General features: G+C 47.0%; 1 protein-coding gene across 1 annotated transcript in view; it reads left to right on the top strand.

Annotated features, from left to right (window-relative positions):
- The first annotated feature begins 340 nt into the window (after nt 1-340).
- The window catches only part of LOC309543280 (potassium channel, subfamily K, member 16-like), a 41,922-nt gene continuing 24,641 nt past the window's right edge, over nt 341-17,621 (top strand). The window contains exon 1 of the mRNA XM_082242738.1: nt 341-793. Coding sequence (XP_082098864.1) covers nt 554-793 — 240 coding nt within the window. The 5' untranslated portion in view covers nt 341-553. The remainder of the gene's footprint in view (nt 794-17,621) is intronic.

Below are 17,621 nucleotides of genomic sequence, written 5' to 3'. Positions count from 1 at the left end.
GCTACTGTGGAAGTAATGCAATACTGAAAGCTTTTTCTGCCATTGCTATATGAATACATAAAATAAATAATCATTGCTGCCAAAAATGCCATATTATTGTCCTGTGCACCTTTCATTTGAAGTTCTGAAATAAGTGACGGGGCTGTTCAGCTCATTTTCTTTTGTCCTTTATATATATCCACAGATAATATGGGTCTTCTCTAGCAGATGGCATCTATTCTATTGCCAGACACAATAAAAGGCAGATACACCCTGTAAACTATGGTAAGAATTTCTTTAATTAGTGCATGTCACTTCAAGTTATTGCGTAATAATTGCTCTGTCCTGCTTATATTTGCAGGAAATGTAAACTGTGTCAGAATTCAAAGTACAAAAGAGTTTACAGCGAGAGCTCATCGCTCCTCCCTAACTCTCCTCGTGAAGTCTTTCGCTTCCATAAACGGACTCCCATTGGGAAAGCCAGGTCCTTGAACCCTCCAAACAAACGCTCAGGTATATTGTATTTAGGGCACTGAGTTTCTTGATTCTCACAGTCCGCTTAAGTGCTGTGGCAATGGAAACAGTTGAAAAAAGAAGCACTGGGAAAAAGCGAGGAAAATTTTTTTCTGGGCTTTTAAAAAGCGCCCTGCTGGCTGCTGGATTTTTCATGTACCTGCTGGCTGGGGCAATGGTTTTTCAGATGTTGGAACAAGAGTCAGAGTCAAATGTAAAGGTGGAAACGGAACGCCATCGATTGGACTTCCTTCAGAACTATACATGTCTCACTCACGATGCTGTGGAACGTCTGATTAAGGTAAGGAAACCAGTTATAAAGTATCAATGGCTCAAAAATAATGAGATAGAGAGACTATCTCCCATTAGTTCCTAATTTGTCATCTTGGTTACATAGTTACATAGTTACATAGTAGGTGAGGTTGAATAAAGACAATAGTCCATCCAGTTCAACCTGTGTAGGTGTGTGTGGCTGTAATCATCTCACATAGCCCTGAATGTTCTGATCCTTGAGATGTACGTCTAAGAGTCTTTTGAAAGCCACCATACTTCCCGCAGAAACCACCTCTTGTGGTAGGGTATTCCACAATCTTGAAGCCCTAACAGTAAAGAACCCCCCCACGTTGCCTGAGGTTAAAATGCTACTCCTCTAATCGCATTGTATGCCCTCAAGTTCTCATGCAATCCCTTCGACTGAATAGCTGTTTTTCTATGCCGAGATCCCCATTGAGATATTTATATCATGTCCCCCCTCAGGCGTCTCTTCTCCAGGGAGAATAAATCAAGCGATTGCAGAGGCTCTTCATAATTAAGGTCCTCCAATCCCCTAATCAGTTTAGTTGCCCTTCTCTGGACTCTCTCCAGCTCCAACACATCCCTCCTGAGGACTGGCGACCAGAACTGGACAGAATACTCCAGATGTGGTCGGACCAGAGTTTTATAAAGTGGCAGGATTATAGTCTTATCTCTGGAATACATCCCTTTCTTTATGCATGCTAATAGTTACAATTCCACACAGATGGGTTAGATGGGCTGTTGATAGAATGGGATATAAAGAGCAACTCCAGGCAAGTAAATTCAATAGGATCACTTGATTCAACCTAAAGTATATCTAAAACCAAAACTTTATTCTCCCTTTGTTTTTTGTTTTTTTTATTGAAACATAAAACAAGCATTGGTTACATAGATTAGGTGTATATTAAAATGCAATATATGTAAATTATGTAATCATACGGATAAGTTGAAAGGCAATATTTAGTACATGTTATCGTGCAGTTCTGTTTAATTTGTAGAGGTAGGGCAGTGCTGGATTTATAAGGGTGCAAAAAGGACAATTGCCCTGGGCTCCCCTGTCAGAGGGGGTCCCAGACAAAAAATTACGTTTATTTTCCCTCAGGCTTTCATTAGTATGTTCGTTGAGGAAAGCTTGCAGTTTGCAGCCTTTGCCATGCTCCAGTCATGTCTCACTCCATCTCAGTAGGCAGTTTTTTTACATGATGAAGCCTTGCTGATACCTTTCCAAGTGTTAATGTAGCTCATAGAATATATTTTGAGCATGATGCTCACTAGTTGTTCGGGATAAAGCCCATCCAGCAAATTGGCACTGATAAAGAATTATCTGAGAACCTTGATGATTCATGAAAGACATAGGGGTCAATTAATTAGGAGTCAAATAACAGGTAATAAAATGAGATAAAATAATGCTTGAGGTAAATCAGTTGTGAAAGTACGATTCATTAAGAATTTTGCATTAAATAACGAATGCAGTATTTGTTTTATTGGTCGGTAATTACCACAGTTTTTTATGCGATAATTTACTGCTAGCTGGTTGCTAAAGAGAGCCACAGAGTCCTCAACAATGGATGACTTATCAGCTGTCAGCGGGACAGATGGACATTAATGCCGACAATTAATGCGGACAATAAAAAGTATGAAAAAAAAAAATATAGGAGTTTTATTTTTTGCTAAACAAACAAAAAAAGACCGAAAATTAAAAAAAAAAGTTCATAGTTTTGTTATAAAATTTTGCAAACACATACATATTCTCCTTCATTGATGTGTGCTGATGAGGCAGCACTGATGGGCAGTGATAGGTGGCACTGATGGGTGCTGATAGGCAGCACTGATGGGCAGTGATAGTTGGCACTGATGGGCACTGAGGCTGCACTGATAGTTGGCACTGAGGGGCAGTGATAGGTGGCACTGATGGGCTCTGGTGACACTGATCGGTGGCACTGGAAAGTGGCACTGGTGGGCACTGCTTTGCAGCAGTGGGTCTGGAGTATGTGGAACCGATGTCCCGTTTACTTCATGCGGTATTCCTTTTTTTTCCCTCCTCACAGAGTGAGCTGCACGCGCCCCGCAGGGGACACACAGGCATCACATGCATGGCAGGAAATACATGGACGCCCTCCCGGCAATTTAGGACCGCACTGTAGCCATCTTTTTGCTATAGCTCCAGCGGCAAGAAGTTAGGAGGGACAGCCCCATCTTATAAACAAACCCCTCTGTCATTTTATTGTCTTCTATCCCTCTACTAAGTGTATATATCATAGCTTTAATCCCTGTTTGGTAAGGATAGTCTGTAGAGACAGTCCTTGTTATATAGAGACGGTCTCTACTATATTGAGATGGTCCAGGTTATGTAGAGAAAGTCCCAGTTATATAGAGATGGTCCCTGCTATATAAAGACGGTCCTTGTTATATAGAAACGGTCCCTGCTATATAGAGATGGTCCATTTTATATAGCGACAGTTGAGGCTATATAGAGACTGTCCAGGATTTATAGAGATAATCCCAGTTATGTAGAGACGGTCCCAGTTATAAAAGAGACAGTCCTTGTTATGTAGATAGGGTCTCTACTATATTGAGATGGTCCAGGTTTTGTAGAGATGGTCGCTGCTATATAGAGACGGTCCTTGTTATTTAGAGACGGTCCTTGTTATTTAGAGATGGTCTCCTATTTCCTGGGGGCCCCATGAGTTGTCAGTCTGCCCCTGCTGAGGTACAATACACACATACTGTAAATTAGTGATCGGCAAAGCCGATATATAGAGGGCCGATATGCACCTTCCCCGATATTTTGGAAAGTGCTTGTACCAGAGTAATGCCTGCAGCTAGAGGCATCACATCCGGTACCGGCGCAAATAGCCGACGCTTGGCTGTCTTGTAATGACAACCGATGTGGCTGAGAAGCCGCTCGGCTGTCATTACAAGGGGCAGGAGGGACGCCCCCCCCTCCCACCGCCTTCCGCGGCTCGCTCGGGTCTCCACCGGGAGACCTGGGCAACCAGCCTGTCCGGCTGCCGAAGACCCGATCAAAGCCGCATTCGGCTCTGGTTGGATCTCCATGTAAAAACCCGGAAGTGATGTCATGACTCGGGGCCAGATTAAAAAAAAGTGACAGCATTCAAAACAGCCAAACTTGGCATTTTGAATGCTTTTAAGTGCAGAGGAAGGGTTTGGGGTCTTTTAGACTCCCAGATCCCTCCACAAGAGTACCTGTCAAGTGATAAAAAAAAAAAAAATTAATGTACGAAAATATCGGCCAATACCGATATGCAATGGCCAAAATATCGGTATCGGCAACGAAAAACCGATATCGGTCATTCACTACTGTAAATATAGCAGAAGGGATATGGGAAGGGGACTGAAGATGAGTTGAGATAGGAGGATCAGAAAGCAGATAAGGAACTGGTAGGAAGATGGAGAAAAAAAGAGGAGGTGGGGGGGGGGGGGGGGGGATAGGGGGGAATTTTGGAGTTTGCACTAACCACGCAAACAAGCAAAAACTTGGCAGAAAGAAGGGTTGTTCTTAGAGGAAAGCTCACAATTAGCATTAGTATGTTTTGGGGAAACTGTATGTAAAAATTCTAGCAAAAGGATGATGGAGGTAAATTGAATATGAAAAACACAATAAAAATTGATTTTGGCTCAACCTTCTCCACGATGGGGGCATTTAATATTCAAAACTCTTTTTCTTATTAAATAGAACAAGAAATTGATAAAAAAATGTGTTATAATTTTTTTTTTTCCATCTGTGTCCCAGTGTGGATATTTCCCATTACTTTCTGTCCTGTAGACACAACAGGCAGTAAAAGGGAATTTGTCCAAAGTAAGGAAAATGCCCCTTTAGTTGTCACCAGAACAAATGTCCCCCATTACTAGATTTCCACACCTATCCATGTGAAAAATGAAAAGTTTGCATTTTCTTTCATATATAGTTCTGACGACAATGATCCACTGGACAAATAAAGAGGGTAAATCTCCCTAACAGAAACAGACAGTAATAAAAGCCTAATAGGGGCTAATTTTAACTCTTAACCACCACACGCTTCTTTAAAAAAAAAAAAAAAGTTTTGGCTTTGAATTCACTTTGTGTTATATACTTTCTCATGATCCTTGAAAGTCCTATTTGGCAGGGCTTCCAGATTGTCTCTAGGGCAGGTCTGTACTTTCTACTTGTCATTCTGCATTGTAAAATATTCCTCCACAATGGAAGACCTTTACAGCATGCCATCCCAAGTTAGTTGCCTAGAGTAGAACAACAATGTAACAGGCATCCTGGCTTTCCCACGTAATTATAAATAGAGAGAAATCCTTCAAATGGGTTTTAATGTGTTTTCTTGGCTGAATATTATGGAACTTCTGTAGTGTGACATAGTTATTGGCCCATTCCATTATGAATTTCCTGGTATGTTGTACATTTTTATTGCACTTTTTCCATTTAATCTTTTTCCTCTGTTTGAACCATACAGTACAGTTGTAAGATCTGACCCTTATTTATTTGTAGCACCCTACAGGTAGGTGCTAGGTAAAGTATAATGGGCCTTGGGTGCTTAACAGCAGGGCCATGATTTTAGCTGGACTGTCATGTCTCCCAGGTGAGGTTACGGAGAGGGGAGTCTCCCCACTGGCTCTGTGAGAGGATTCTCATAGGGCAGTGGAGGAAACCCAATCAGTGGCTCAGTCAGGCATGTATCTACCCCAGAAGGCAGATTCTGCCTCAGAGGATTCTGGGAGTCTGTATAAGTTTGAAGGGAACGCATGACGCAGCGTCTTTAGCGGGAAGCAGAGTCCCAGGAGGGAGAGTACGACTGTCTCTCCTCCTGTCAGAGGAAACGGGTGTCCTGGGTGTCCCGGCCTGGGAATCCAAAGAGTGCAAAGCTGAGCTGCAGAGGGGATCCGGTGTGCCGAGAACCAGTGGAGAGAGAGAGGGGTCCAGTTTCAGGAAAGCCTACAAAGGCCGTGAGTACTGTGGACTGGCCCTGGGGGTCTGCCTAGAGTAAGAGGGGACCACTCTGGAGAAGGTTCTAGGGATCCAGGAGTCAGCTAACTGTTAAAGGGGTGCCTGGTCAGAGGACCCTGAAGTATTAGAGAGGGTACCTAGGTAGAGGACCCTGAAGTGTGAAAGGGGGTGCCTGTAACTTGGCGATTTGAATGCTTTTAAGTGCAGAGAAGGGGTTTAGGGTATTTTAGACCCCCAGATCCCTCCACAACAGTACCTGTCAAGTGTAAAAATAAAAAAAATGTACAAAAATATTGGCCAATATCGGTCGATACCTATATTCAATGGCCAAAATATCCATATCGGTATCGACAACGAAAATCCGATATCGGTCGATCACTAGTTTGTGATCACTAAAAGTTAAGATGTGTTGCATTCACTTATGTGAGCACTTGTGTGATGAATGCAAATGTCATCCAGATCATCCCACATCATTGTTGTGACTTGGAGTTTATTCTGGGAGGGAAATTTTTCTTTTTATATATGGAAAGGGTTGTTTTTCCCCCAATTTTTTTTTCTTTTTTTTTTTTTTTGCACAATTAGAGCCTTAATGCTAAACCATTAGTAGAAAAGGGATTACAATTCTTAAAAAGCAAAAGAGCTTTAAACAAGCTATCCTTGATCTCCCTAGATGCACTAGCAAGAAATTCATCCTCAAAATCACAACAAAGACTGAAGTATGGGTTTTATCAAGTTTATATAAGCTTACAATGAGGGTTGAAGGTGCCTGGGTTCTGTTTGCTGAGCATATAAAAAGTTTGGAAATATTGATTATTACAGCCACATGGCCTCATTTGGTCAATGACATCAGTTATCATCGCTGGCCCCGTTGTTTACATGTATCTGCCAAGGGCCATGGACGCGTCCTTGATTGCTAGGACTCCAGTGGATGCCACCATTCTTGAAACTACAGCCCTGAATTGGAAGCTGAAATTTTTTTAGAGGCGGTAGGAATACCACCACTAACAAATAAATTAATGCACAGCTGGAGGTCCACTGCAGCCAGCAGGTGAACAGGCAATTACCCTAAACCTCATTCCACTTACAAGCACCTGTTGTGTGTTTATATTACAAATCTGGTAGGCTGTCAAGATTTTGCAGCAGTAGAAAATAATAGAAGAGCTATGATTTCAGTGCCTCTGTTGTGATCGTTGAAGATGAGTTTATCCACAATGACTACTGTATAGCTAAAGAGGTGAATGAGTGCTTGTTTCAAAGTGCTTTTACTGCATGTTGGGGATATGTACTGTAAATACTTTAGTGTGCACAGCTGAGCTCGGGTACATATGCACTTGAAGATTGTGTTGACTTGATGAGATACAGTCTCCATGGCTGGGCTGGAGCCACCAGAGAATGCTGCACAATGTAAATATTGCTGTTCTCTGGTCATATCATAGCTCTGCATCTACACCGGTGATCTCTCTCATCCTGTGCCTGGACAGTAAAAGAAGACAGTATTAGACTGATGAACTCATTTCTCTGTCACTATACTCACTCAGCTTATTAGCATGTTCCTTGTAAACTCTTTTTTCTTCTCCCTTCCTGTGACAGCAATTCCAAAAGGTTGAAACAAGGAATAAGAGTGTTTTTTTTTGTTTTATTATACACCAGTTACCCTTTAAGGCACAGGTGTCAAACACAAGGCCTGTGGGCTGAATACAGCCCCCCACCCCAGGCCATTTCATGTGGCCCTCGCACCTCTCCTGCAGCTGCAGCACCCCTCTTATCTCTGCTCCCACATTGTCTCAGTAGTCGGCAGCAGAGGGGACAAAACTCTTTTGCCAGATCCAGCGCTTCTCTGTGCAGCAGCAGAAAGGCTAGTCTTTGCCCCTCCCCTCCCCTTCACAGCAGTTTGCAGCAGAGAGGAGAGCAGAACTCCTCCTACAGATCCTGCACCTCCCTGTGCAGCCGCAACACCACCTTTTCTCTGCCTCCCCTGGTCTCAGCCTTCAGCAGACTCTGGAAGCTGACTCCAGCCCTCCTCTGGTCCTTCTCCAAACCCTCTACTTTCTTCCTCCCAGATCCACCTGCATCTTCTTCCTGGCAGCAGCACAAGGTAAGGGGGTGCATTGTGATGTAAGGAAGGGTGGGTGACTCTTGACTTTTGTTGGTGGGGGGGGAGCTCGTGACATCTCATGTAAGGGAGCGTGGGGTGCTCTGGACATCTAATCTTACAGATATAACTGGCCCTTTGAGGGCAACCATAATGCTGATGTGGCCCGAGATGAAGTTTAGTTTGACACCCCTGCTTTAAGGCATTAGCAGTTCAATGATTTTGCTTGTGACCAGAAAACACAATCTGAAGGGTAAAAGTGATCCAATACTTCATAACAACCGATGAGACTTCAGATTTCAGCACCTGAAAAAAGAGAAAACTCATAGAATTTGTTTTGGGAATAACTAACATGTCTTGCAGGACTCCGGTGCCATTTACGCTCAGTATAGAGGCGTAGCTGAGATGAAGCAAGGTTTTAACAACTTTGTATGCAAATATTCATTGGTACATATATGGGTATAAACAAAACATTTTCTTGGCTACACGTTGCATTAAAATTATTTTCAGCTCAAATGTTTAGATGCAAATGAGTCAAGCACAGAATATTTGAAACATCCCTTAGTTTTAATTTGTTATTTATAGAGTCCTTTTCTTTATTTATAGCATGTGCAGTGGGAATGTAAATGATGAGATGAAAAGATAACCACTAGATGTTGTTCTTGCTAGATAAAAGCCTAATTAACTTTTAGTTTAAAATTAGTTAAACACATTCCAAGTGCATCAAAACAAAATCTTACAGCTTGTTTCCATTAAAAAGCAGCCACAGCCTGAGTAGAAAAGCCCGTCCCCTTCTAGATTGCTGCATAGGAGGACCCTTGGTCTCTGTGTGCAGGCAGTGGTCTCTCTTTGACAAGCCCCCTGTTAGTAAGATATTAAAGTATTTGTTACCTTAAAAAAAAAAAGCCTGTTACTTTAAAGCATGTTACACAGCACAGTGTTTGTACTGTGTAATTTGGCCCCCCGTATCCCCTAAAAAACCTGGCTGATCCTTCCTGGTTCTGCCCTCCTCCTGTAAACTGACCACAGTTTCCCATGGTCTGATACCGTGGTCAGTTTACGCGCCTCCATCATCCGTAGCTCTCCTGTCCTCCTCTGTCTCCCCCCCCCCCCCCCCCTGTCTCCCTGCCTGCCTGCCTGTCTGTCTGTCCGCTCCTGTGTCAGTGCCCCCTCCCCTCCTGCTGCTGAAATTACTTTTACACAATTCTGGACCGGAAGATTTTCCTGCTTAACCACCTCAATACTGGGCACTTAAACCCCCTTCCTTCCCAGACCAATTTTCATCTTTTAGCGCTGTTGCATTTTGAATGACAATTGCGCAGTCATGCAACATTGTACCTAAACCAAATTTGTGTCATTTTTTCCCCACAAATAGAGCTTTCTTTTGGTGGTATTTGATCACTGTCAGGTTTTTTCTTTTTTGGTGCACAAATAAAAAAAGACAGAAAAGTTTGAAAAAAAAAAAGTTTTTTTGTTTAGGTTATAAAATTTTGTGAATAGATACGTTTTTTCCTGCACTGATGATGCCGCACTGACAGGCACTGATGAGGAGACACTGATTGGGTGGCACTGATGGGGTGGCACTGATATGCAGCACTGATGGGCACTGATAGGTAGCAATGATATGCAGCACTGATGGACACTGATATGTGGCACTGATAGATAGCACTGATATGTAGCATTGGTGGGCACTGATAGGCAGCGCTGATGGGCACTGATAGGCAGCACTGATGGGCACTGATCGGCGGCACTGATAGGCACTGGTGGGCACTGATGGGCGGCACTGATTGGCACTGATGGGCGGCACTGATTGGCACTGATGGGGGGCACTGATGGGGGGCACTGATAGGCAGCACTGGTGGGCAATAATGGGCACTGGTGGGCAGCACTGGTGGATGGCAATAACGGGCACTGGTGGGCAGCACTGATATATTGCATTGGTGGGCAGCACTGATAGGAGGGCACTACTGGCAGGCTGTTTGCCATCCCTGGTGGCCATGGTGGGCATCCCTGGTGGTCATGGGTGGGCATCCCTGGTGGCTCTAGTGGCATCCCCTCCCCCCAGGGCTGCACTGGTAATCAATCATCTGATTACCAGCACAGACCCCCCCTGTGATCAGTGAGTACTTAGAAATACTCACTGATCACCCCCAGCTCCAGTATCGATCCTCTTCTTCTCCTCCCTGACAGGATCTGTCAGGGAGGAGAAGAGATCGAAGCCGTTACAACGGCTATTTACATTGCATGACGGCTGTGATTGGACACAGCCGTCATGTGATCAGGAGGGCCAATCACAGGGCCCTCCTGACGCATCTTGTTGCGCTGTGTCCGAGGGACACAGGCACATCGGGATCGCGCCGCTGCGCGTGCCCGCGGCGGCGCGATCTCGCTCCTTCTGAAGGACGTTCCGGAACGTCCATTCAGAAGGACGAGACTCCCACCCGGCCGTATATGTACAATGACCCGGGTGGGAGGTGGTTAATGACCAGATTTTGCGATTCGACACTGCGATATTTTAACGGACAATTGCACGCTTGTACGACACTGTACCCAAACAAAATTGACGTCCTTATTTTCCCACAAATAGAGCTTTCTTTTGGTGGTATTTGATCACTTGTGTGATTTTTATTTTTTGCGCTATAAACAAAAAAAAGGGACAATTTTGAAAATAAAAAAACTATTTGTTTTCACATTCTGCTATATAACATTCCCCAAAAAAATTAAAAAAAATCTATTTTTTTTTTTAACATTTTAGGCCAATTTGTTTTCTGCTATATATTTTTGGTAAAAAAAAAATCGCAATAAGCGTATTTTGATTGGATTGCGCAAAAGTTATTGCATTTACTAATAGTGGGAAAGATTTATGTCATTTTTATTGTTTTTTTTTTGTTTGTTTTTTTACTAGTAATGGCAGCGGGGAAAGATAACCACTGTCAGTCGGTAATCGGAGCCGCCTGACACCCACACTGGCTTCCCCGCTGACGATCAGGGGCGGGAGCGCGCCTCCAGCGGCGCGCCCCCGCCCCCTAGTGGCCTCTCAGGCAGATGGCGTTAATTAACGTGATTTTGCCTGGGAGAGCCACACTGCCGACGTAAATATGCAGTGCGCCAATGGGAAGTGGTTAATGTCCTATAAAAACGTTGTGTTTCCTAATGACAGGTGCTCCTGTCCCTGTGTTTTATTTTAAAAATTGGATTTTTGACTTACCGTAAAATCCTTTTCTCTTAAGCTCATTGACGGACGCAGTCCTCTTTGATTAATATCAGTAGGGTTATACTGCCCCCTACAGGAGTAGGACACTAGGCAGGAAAAACGTTCTGGCCACACCTTAGGGGCAGTCCCAGAGGGTATATCCTCTCTCTCCCTGCTACAGGATGTCAGTTATGTCACAAAGCAGTGTCAGAGAATTTAACCCAACCCAACTCAAAATAGAGGGGCGGGTACTGCGTCTGTCAATGAGCTTAAGAGAAAAGGATTTTACGGTAAGTCAAAAATCCAATTTTCTCTGTCGCTCATTGACAGACGCAGTCCTCTTTGATTAATATCAGTAGGGACGTCCCAAAGCAGTGCCACAAATGAGGGGTGGGGTAACGGAAATCAAAATCCAATCCAGAAGGCCCAACCGGTGCCAACCAGAAGTCTTAAAGGCTCATCAGACAAAAGGATGAGACTCAACTGAAAACCCAACAGAAAAAAACCCTCGAGGTAGACCACCGGTCTCCTCAAACAGCGGCCTGCAGAACCTTGCGGCCAAAAGAGGCATCCGCCAATGCCAGCACATCAACTTTGTAAAATTTTGTAAAGGTATGAACCGACGACCAGGTAGCCGCCTTGCAAACCTGAACCACTGACGCCTGATGGCGGAAGGCCCAGGAAGCACTAAGTGCCCGAGTGGAGTGCGCCTTAACAGGGAACGGAGGAACCCGACCCTTAATAGAATAAGCCTGTACCACCGTCTGTCTGATCCATCTGGAGATAGTCGCGGCAGACGCAGGCAACCCCTTTCTAGGGCCATCCGTGATCACAAACAGTGAATCCGTCTTACGGAAAGATTCCGTAGTAGTCAAGTACACCCTAATCGCCCGAACCACATCCAAGGAGTGTAACGCAAACTCCCGAGGATGACTGGGCTTAGGACACAGGGAAGATAGCACAATATCCTCATTTAGATGAAAATCTGAAACCACCTTAGGGAGGAAGGATGGATTCGGACAAAGAACCACCTTATCCCTATGAACCACCAGATATGGGGAACGACAGGACAATGCGGCCAGTTCTGACACCCTGCGTGCAGAAGTGATAGCCACCAGAAAGGCCACCTTCTGGGATAGAGTAAGCAAGGGAATCTCCCTAATATTTTCAAAGGGAGGTTTCTGAAGAACCCGACAACACCAAATTAAGATCCCAGGGCGGCAAGGGCGCGCGGCACCGGCGGAGCCAGGTGTCGCACCCCCTGGATGAAATTCCGCACCAAGGAATGAGTAGCCAGAGGCTTCTGAAAGAAGATTGCTAATGCTGAAACCTGACCCTTGATAGTGCTCAAGGCCAGTTTCTGCTCAACCCCCTGTTGCAGAAAAGCCAATATTCGGGTCACCGAGTAAGAACGTGGAGGAAACCCAAGGGATTCACACCACGCGATATAAGACTTCCATGTGCGATGATAGACTTTTCTGGAAGTCGCTTTCCTCGCTTTAATTAGAGTAGGAATAACTGAAGCTGACAACCCCTTGTCCTTCAGCACCTGGGTCTCAACAGCCAGGCCATTAAAGCCAGCGATCGTAAAGCAGGATGGAAGATCGGTCCCTGAGACAGCAGATCCTCCCTGAGGGGAAGTCGCCAAGGAGCATCTGCGACAAGCCTGACCAGGTCGGCGTACCAAGCCCGACGAGGCCAGTCCGGAGCCACCAGGATCACTGGAATTCCCTCCACCTCTATCCTGCGAAGAAGTTTCGGCAGCAATTTGAGAGGAGGAAAAGCATACAGTAGCTGATACTGCCCCCACGGGGCGACCAGCGCGTCTGCGGCATCCGCTAGAGGATTGCGGGAGCGGGCTACAAACCTCCGCACCTTCCTGTTGAGTCGAGATGCCAACAGATCCACATCTGGGGTGCCCCAACGAAGGCACAGTTGGTGAAATACCTCTGGATGAAGAGACCATTCCCCTTGATCCAGAATCTGACGGCTGAGAAAATCTGCCTGCCAATTCTCCACCCCCGGAATGAATACCGCGGAGAGGGCTGGAACAAATCGTTCCGCCCAACGAAGGATGCTGGCCACTTCCATGGCCGCCAGGACACTCTTGGTGCCCCCCTGGTGATTGACGTAAGTCACGGCCGTGGCATTGTCCGACTGGATCCGCACCGGGCTGCCCCGGAGCTGCTCGGTCCAGTGAATCAGACAAAGTCTGATCGCTCTCAGTTCCAATACATTTATTGGTAACCTGGATTCTTCCAGGGACCAGAGCCCCTGAGCAGATCGTCTGCCGAGAACCCCACCCCACCCGGATAGACTGGCATCCGTGGTGACAATCGTCCAATAGATTGGAAGAAATGACTTCCCTTGACTGAGCATTGGTGACCGAAGCCACCAAACCAGAGATTCCCTGGTCCGTTCGCTCAGCCGGATCCGATTGTCCAGGGAATCGGGATTCCGGTTCCATTTGAGAAGAATCTCTTTTTGAAGAATCCGGGTATGAGACTGGGCAAACGGTACTGCCTCGAAGGAGGCCACCATCAGTCCCAGAACCCTCATGCAAGTTCGCAGGGAAGGCCAGTTGACGGTCAATAATAACTTCACGTCGACTGAATCTTCCGGAGTTTCTCCGGCGGGAGAAACACTTTTGCCAAGGATGTATCCAGAGTTAGGCCCAGATAGTTCAGTCTCCTGGTGGGGACCAGGGATGATTTCTGCCGGTTCACCAGCCACCCAAACTCTTCCAAAGAGATCATAGTGATTTCCAAGTTTAGCAACAGAGCCTGTGGAGACTCCGCACGGAGTAGAAGGTCGTCTAGGTAGCCTAGAACCGAAATGCCCCGCTGTCGCAACAGTGCCAAAACTGGGGCCAAGACCTTTGTGAAGACCCGGGGAGCAGAGGCGAGACCAAAGGGTAACGCCGCAAACTGATAATGGTTCTCTCCCGCGGAAAAGCGAAGAAAACGCTGATGTCCTGCGTAAATGGGAATGTGAAGATAGGCATCCTTGATGTCTATGGACGCCAGAAAATCCCCCTGATGCAGGGAGGCCATTTCTGTGCGAATGGACTCCATCTTGAATTTTTGCACCTGGACAAAATGATTGAGTGCTCTCAAGTCCAGAATTGGACGCACCTTGCCCTCTTTTCTGGGTATTGTGAATAGGTTCGAATAGAACCCCTGAAAACGTTCTGTCCAAGGAACGTGGACCACCACTCCTTGTTGCATTAAATCCATCACTGCCCCCCGAAAAGCTTCTAAGCGGTCCGGGGATAGTCGGATATTGGAAGGGAAGAACCGCACCGGTGGAAGTGATCGAAATTCGATCTTGTATCCCGACCGTATGACCTCTTGAACCCATTTGTCTGGAATCCTGGAGAGCCATGGGTCCGGAAACCGGTGAAGACGTCCCCCCACCCCAGATCTGGGTGGGGGCGCACCTTCAGGCTGTATTGGTCTTATCTTCAGGTCTGGCAGGGCCAGACCTTTGTTTACTCGACCAGCGCCCTTTGAAACCCCCTGGGGGGGCTTTTGAGGACTTCGCCTTATCGCCCGCCCCAGAGGAGCGAAAAAACTTCTTATGAGCGGAAAAGGAAGGTCCCCGTCTGTGACGAGGTCCTTTCCCCTTAGTAGTCTGTGGTAAAAAGGTGTTCTTGCCACCAGTGATACCCTTGATGATCTCATCCAAGGTGGCACCAAACAGGCGATCCCCTTGAAAGGGGAGATTAGTCAAAGCTTTTTTGGAAGCTTGATCCGCCGACCAGCATTTTAACCACAGCATGCGCCGAAGGACCACCGCCGAGATTGATACGCGCCCCATTAATGGAGCTGCGTCCAGGGCGGCGTCACAGACAAACTGTAGCGCTTGTACCATCTGCTCCAGCAAGTTCGATACTGCCGGGGGGAGACTTCTCCCCTCCAGATCTCGGCGTAACAACTTGGTCCACTCTGTCGATGTTTGTGCAACCAGAGCAATGGTGAACACTGGCCTTAAGGCTGATCCTATCAGGGAAAATATAGAACGGGATATAGATTCCGCTTTACGGTCCACTGGATCCCAAAAAGACGGAGCGTCCTCCACCGGGATAACAGTAGCTTTATTTAATCTGGAAATCGGTGAATCCACCGACGGTGGTACCGTCCATTTATTAAGGAGGGATTCTTCAAACGGATAGCGTCTAGCAATCCATTTGGAAATACCAGGGGTTCGTTTTGGACGGACCCATTCTTCCTTAATTATATCTTGAAAACATTTGGGCAAAGGAAACACCTTTGCCATCTTGGTAGGCTTGCGAGTACCAAAAGCAATTTCAGTATCAACTGCTTCCGTAGGTATAAGCTTGAGTCTTAAAGTTTCCCGCACAGACACAATCAGTGCATCTACCAGCGCTTCATCTTGCGCTATAGCGGAGGGAGAAATGTCTTCCTCGCTATCCGAGTATATGGGATACGAGGCACTAGCCCCAGAAGAGGGACCTGCAGCCGCCGCGACAGGCTCAGAATCTGTATCTGAAGTGTCAGACGAAATAGGGGTAGGCGGGGGTCGCTTTTTAGCCCCCCGTCGCTGACAGGCCACCTCCTCCCGGGATACAAAAGACTCCAAAACCGCTGACAATGCATCAATAGTAAGTGGAGAACTGGAGGGTCCTGCGGCCACCTCGAGGGGATCAGGTGGGGATACATGTGTAGCAGGGTCCATGACAAATCCAGGAACACTTGCCAGCAAACAAGGATTGCAAAAAGATAAAACTTTTTTTTTTTTTTTGTATGTAATCCCCCAGCGCAACAGCGCCCCTCAGTGCCACCTGCTTCGGACCCCCACAGAGAGAGAGAGACCCCAAGGGCTCACCACCTGATGCACAGAAGCTTCTACCGAACTGCTCTCAGCGCTGTCCTTACAGAACAGGAAGTCTTGTGGATCGATTTACCCGGGTAAAGGAGGCGGCTCCGCCCCTTTACACGCCTTCCAGCACTCCCACCGCTACTCCTCGAGGTAGCTGGGTGTCCAAGATGGCCGCCGCCATGCAGGAGACATTAGGCTACGCCAAAATGGCGGCCCCGCGCGGTCCGCGGAAGTATGGTGGCCTGCGGCAGTATGGTGGCTCCGTGATACAGCTACATCGCTATTAGAGGACTCCCGTGCAATAGGTAGGTGCCTGATAGTATCACCCCTCTGCACGACTGTTTTAACAGTAACGCCAGCGGCGCCCTGTCTCCATCCCTGACCGCATCAGTCATGGATCCTTAGTCCCCTGGGAGCTCCAGTTTGTCTGCCAATGACTCTACTTGCTGAGCCACCTGGAATGCTGTTTTTACAATGCAGACTTTCCTTGCAGTGACAGACTCATATAGATTGTCAGCTCCCAAACAAAGCCTCCTGGAATGGTATACCTTACTCGCCACTCACGCTAGCAAGGGGGAGATCTGTGAAGTATGTCACTGGATGGAGGGGAACCCCGGATCATGAGGGTCCGGACATCCACAGAGGGGCCCGTATCTATTCCCAAAACCGACAGGGGGAGAGGGGGAACATTCTACTCACCATACCGGAACAGGCAGGCACCCACTCCTAACAGAACCCCTCTCCACCGAGGTGGGGGGGCTGTCGACCAATACGGACGCCGCGACTCAGTTTCCTGACTGGTCGTAGGCGACCTGGCGAGACGTTTAACTTGCGGGGCCAGTTCCCGTCCAGTGGGACTATGTCGCAGCCGACCCAGCGCGGAGCTAGGGCCTGCACACGCTCGTAGGCTGGCTGGGGTGACCACTGGATCTCAACATCCAGTCCGTCGCCCAGCTCCAGCATAATTGCTTGAAGATCTCACAGGAACAAAAACTGGGGAGAAAAAGCTACCTAAAAAAGATTTATCTAAAAAAGCTTGCCAGGACCAGAGATCCCAGCAAGGAACTTAGGTCCTTACTCCTGACTAGGCAGAAAAAAACTGACATCCTGTAGCAGGGAGAGAGAGGATATACCCTCTGGGACGGCCCCTAAGGTGTGACCAGAACGTTTTTCCTGCCTAGTGTCCTACTCCTGTAGGGGGCAGTATAACCCTACTGATATTAATCAAAGAGGACTGCGTCTGTCAATGAGCGACAGAGAAAATGCCATCTATACCTGATTTCAGAGCGCAGCTTGATGCTCACATGACCAGCCGGTTCTCTCCTCTCCTCCTCTCGTCCCGACTGATGTCAGCGGGGGGGAATCTCGGCCCCACCCGCTGCAGCTGTCAGACGAGGAGAGGAGAGAGTCGGCCGGTCACGTGAGCAAACGGACTTGTGTCTATTTAGAGTCGGTTCACACTAAGGCAACACGACTCCTTACTACTTCGGGGGCGACTTGTGCATTACCATGCACCACGACTTTGGAGCGACTTGCAGGGACTTCACATAAAGGAAGGCTATGCAAGTCGCTCCGAGGTCACCCCGAAGTAGTACAGGACCCTTTTTCTAAGTCGGAGCGACTTGTGTCGCTCTTATTAGAATGGGTCCTGTAGTGGTCAATGGACCGCGAGGGAGCGCGACTTGTCAGGCTGACAAGTCGTCTGACAAGTTGCGCTACTGTGGACTGGCTCTTACACTCACCTACATCGATCC

Source organism: Pelophylax lessonae (genome assembly GCF_965119305.1).
Source record: "Pelophylax lessonae genome assembly, chromosome: 13".
Classification (NCBI taxonomy): Eukaryota; Metazoa; Chordata; class Amphibia; order Anura; family Ranidae; genus Pelophylax; species Pelophylax lessonae.
This window is presented reverse-complemented; position numbering and strand designations above follow the sequence as displayed.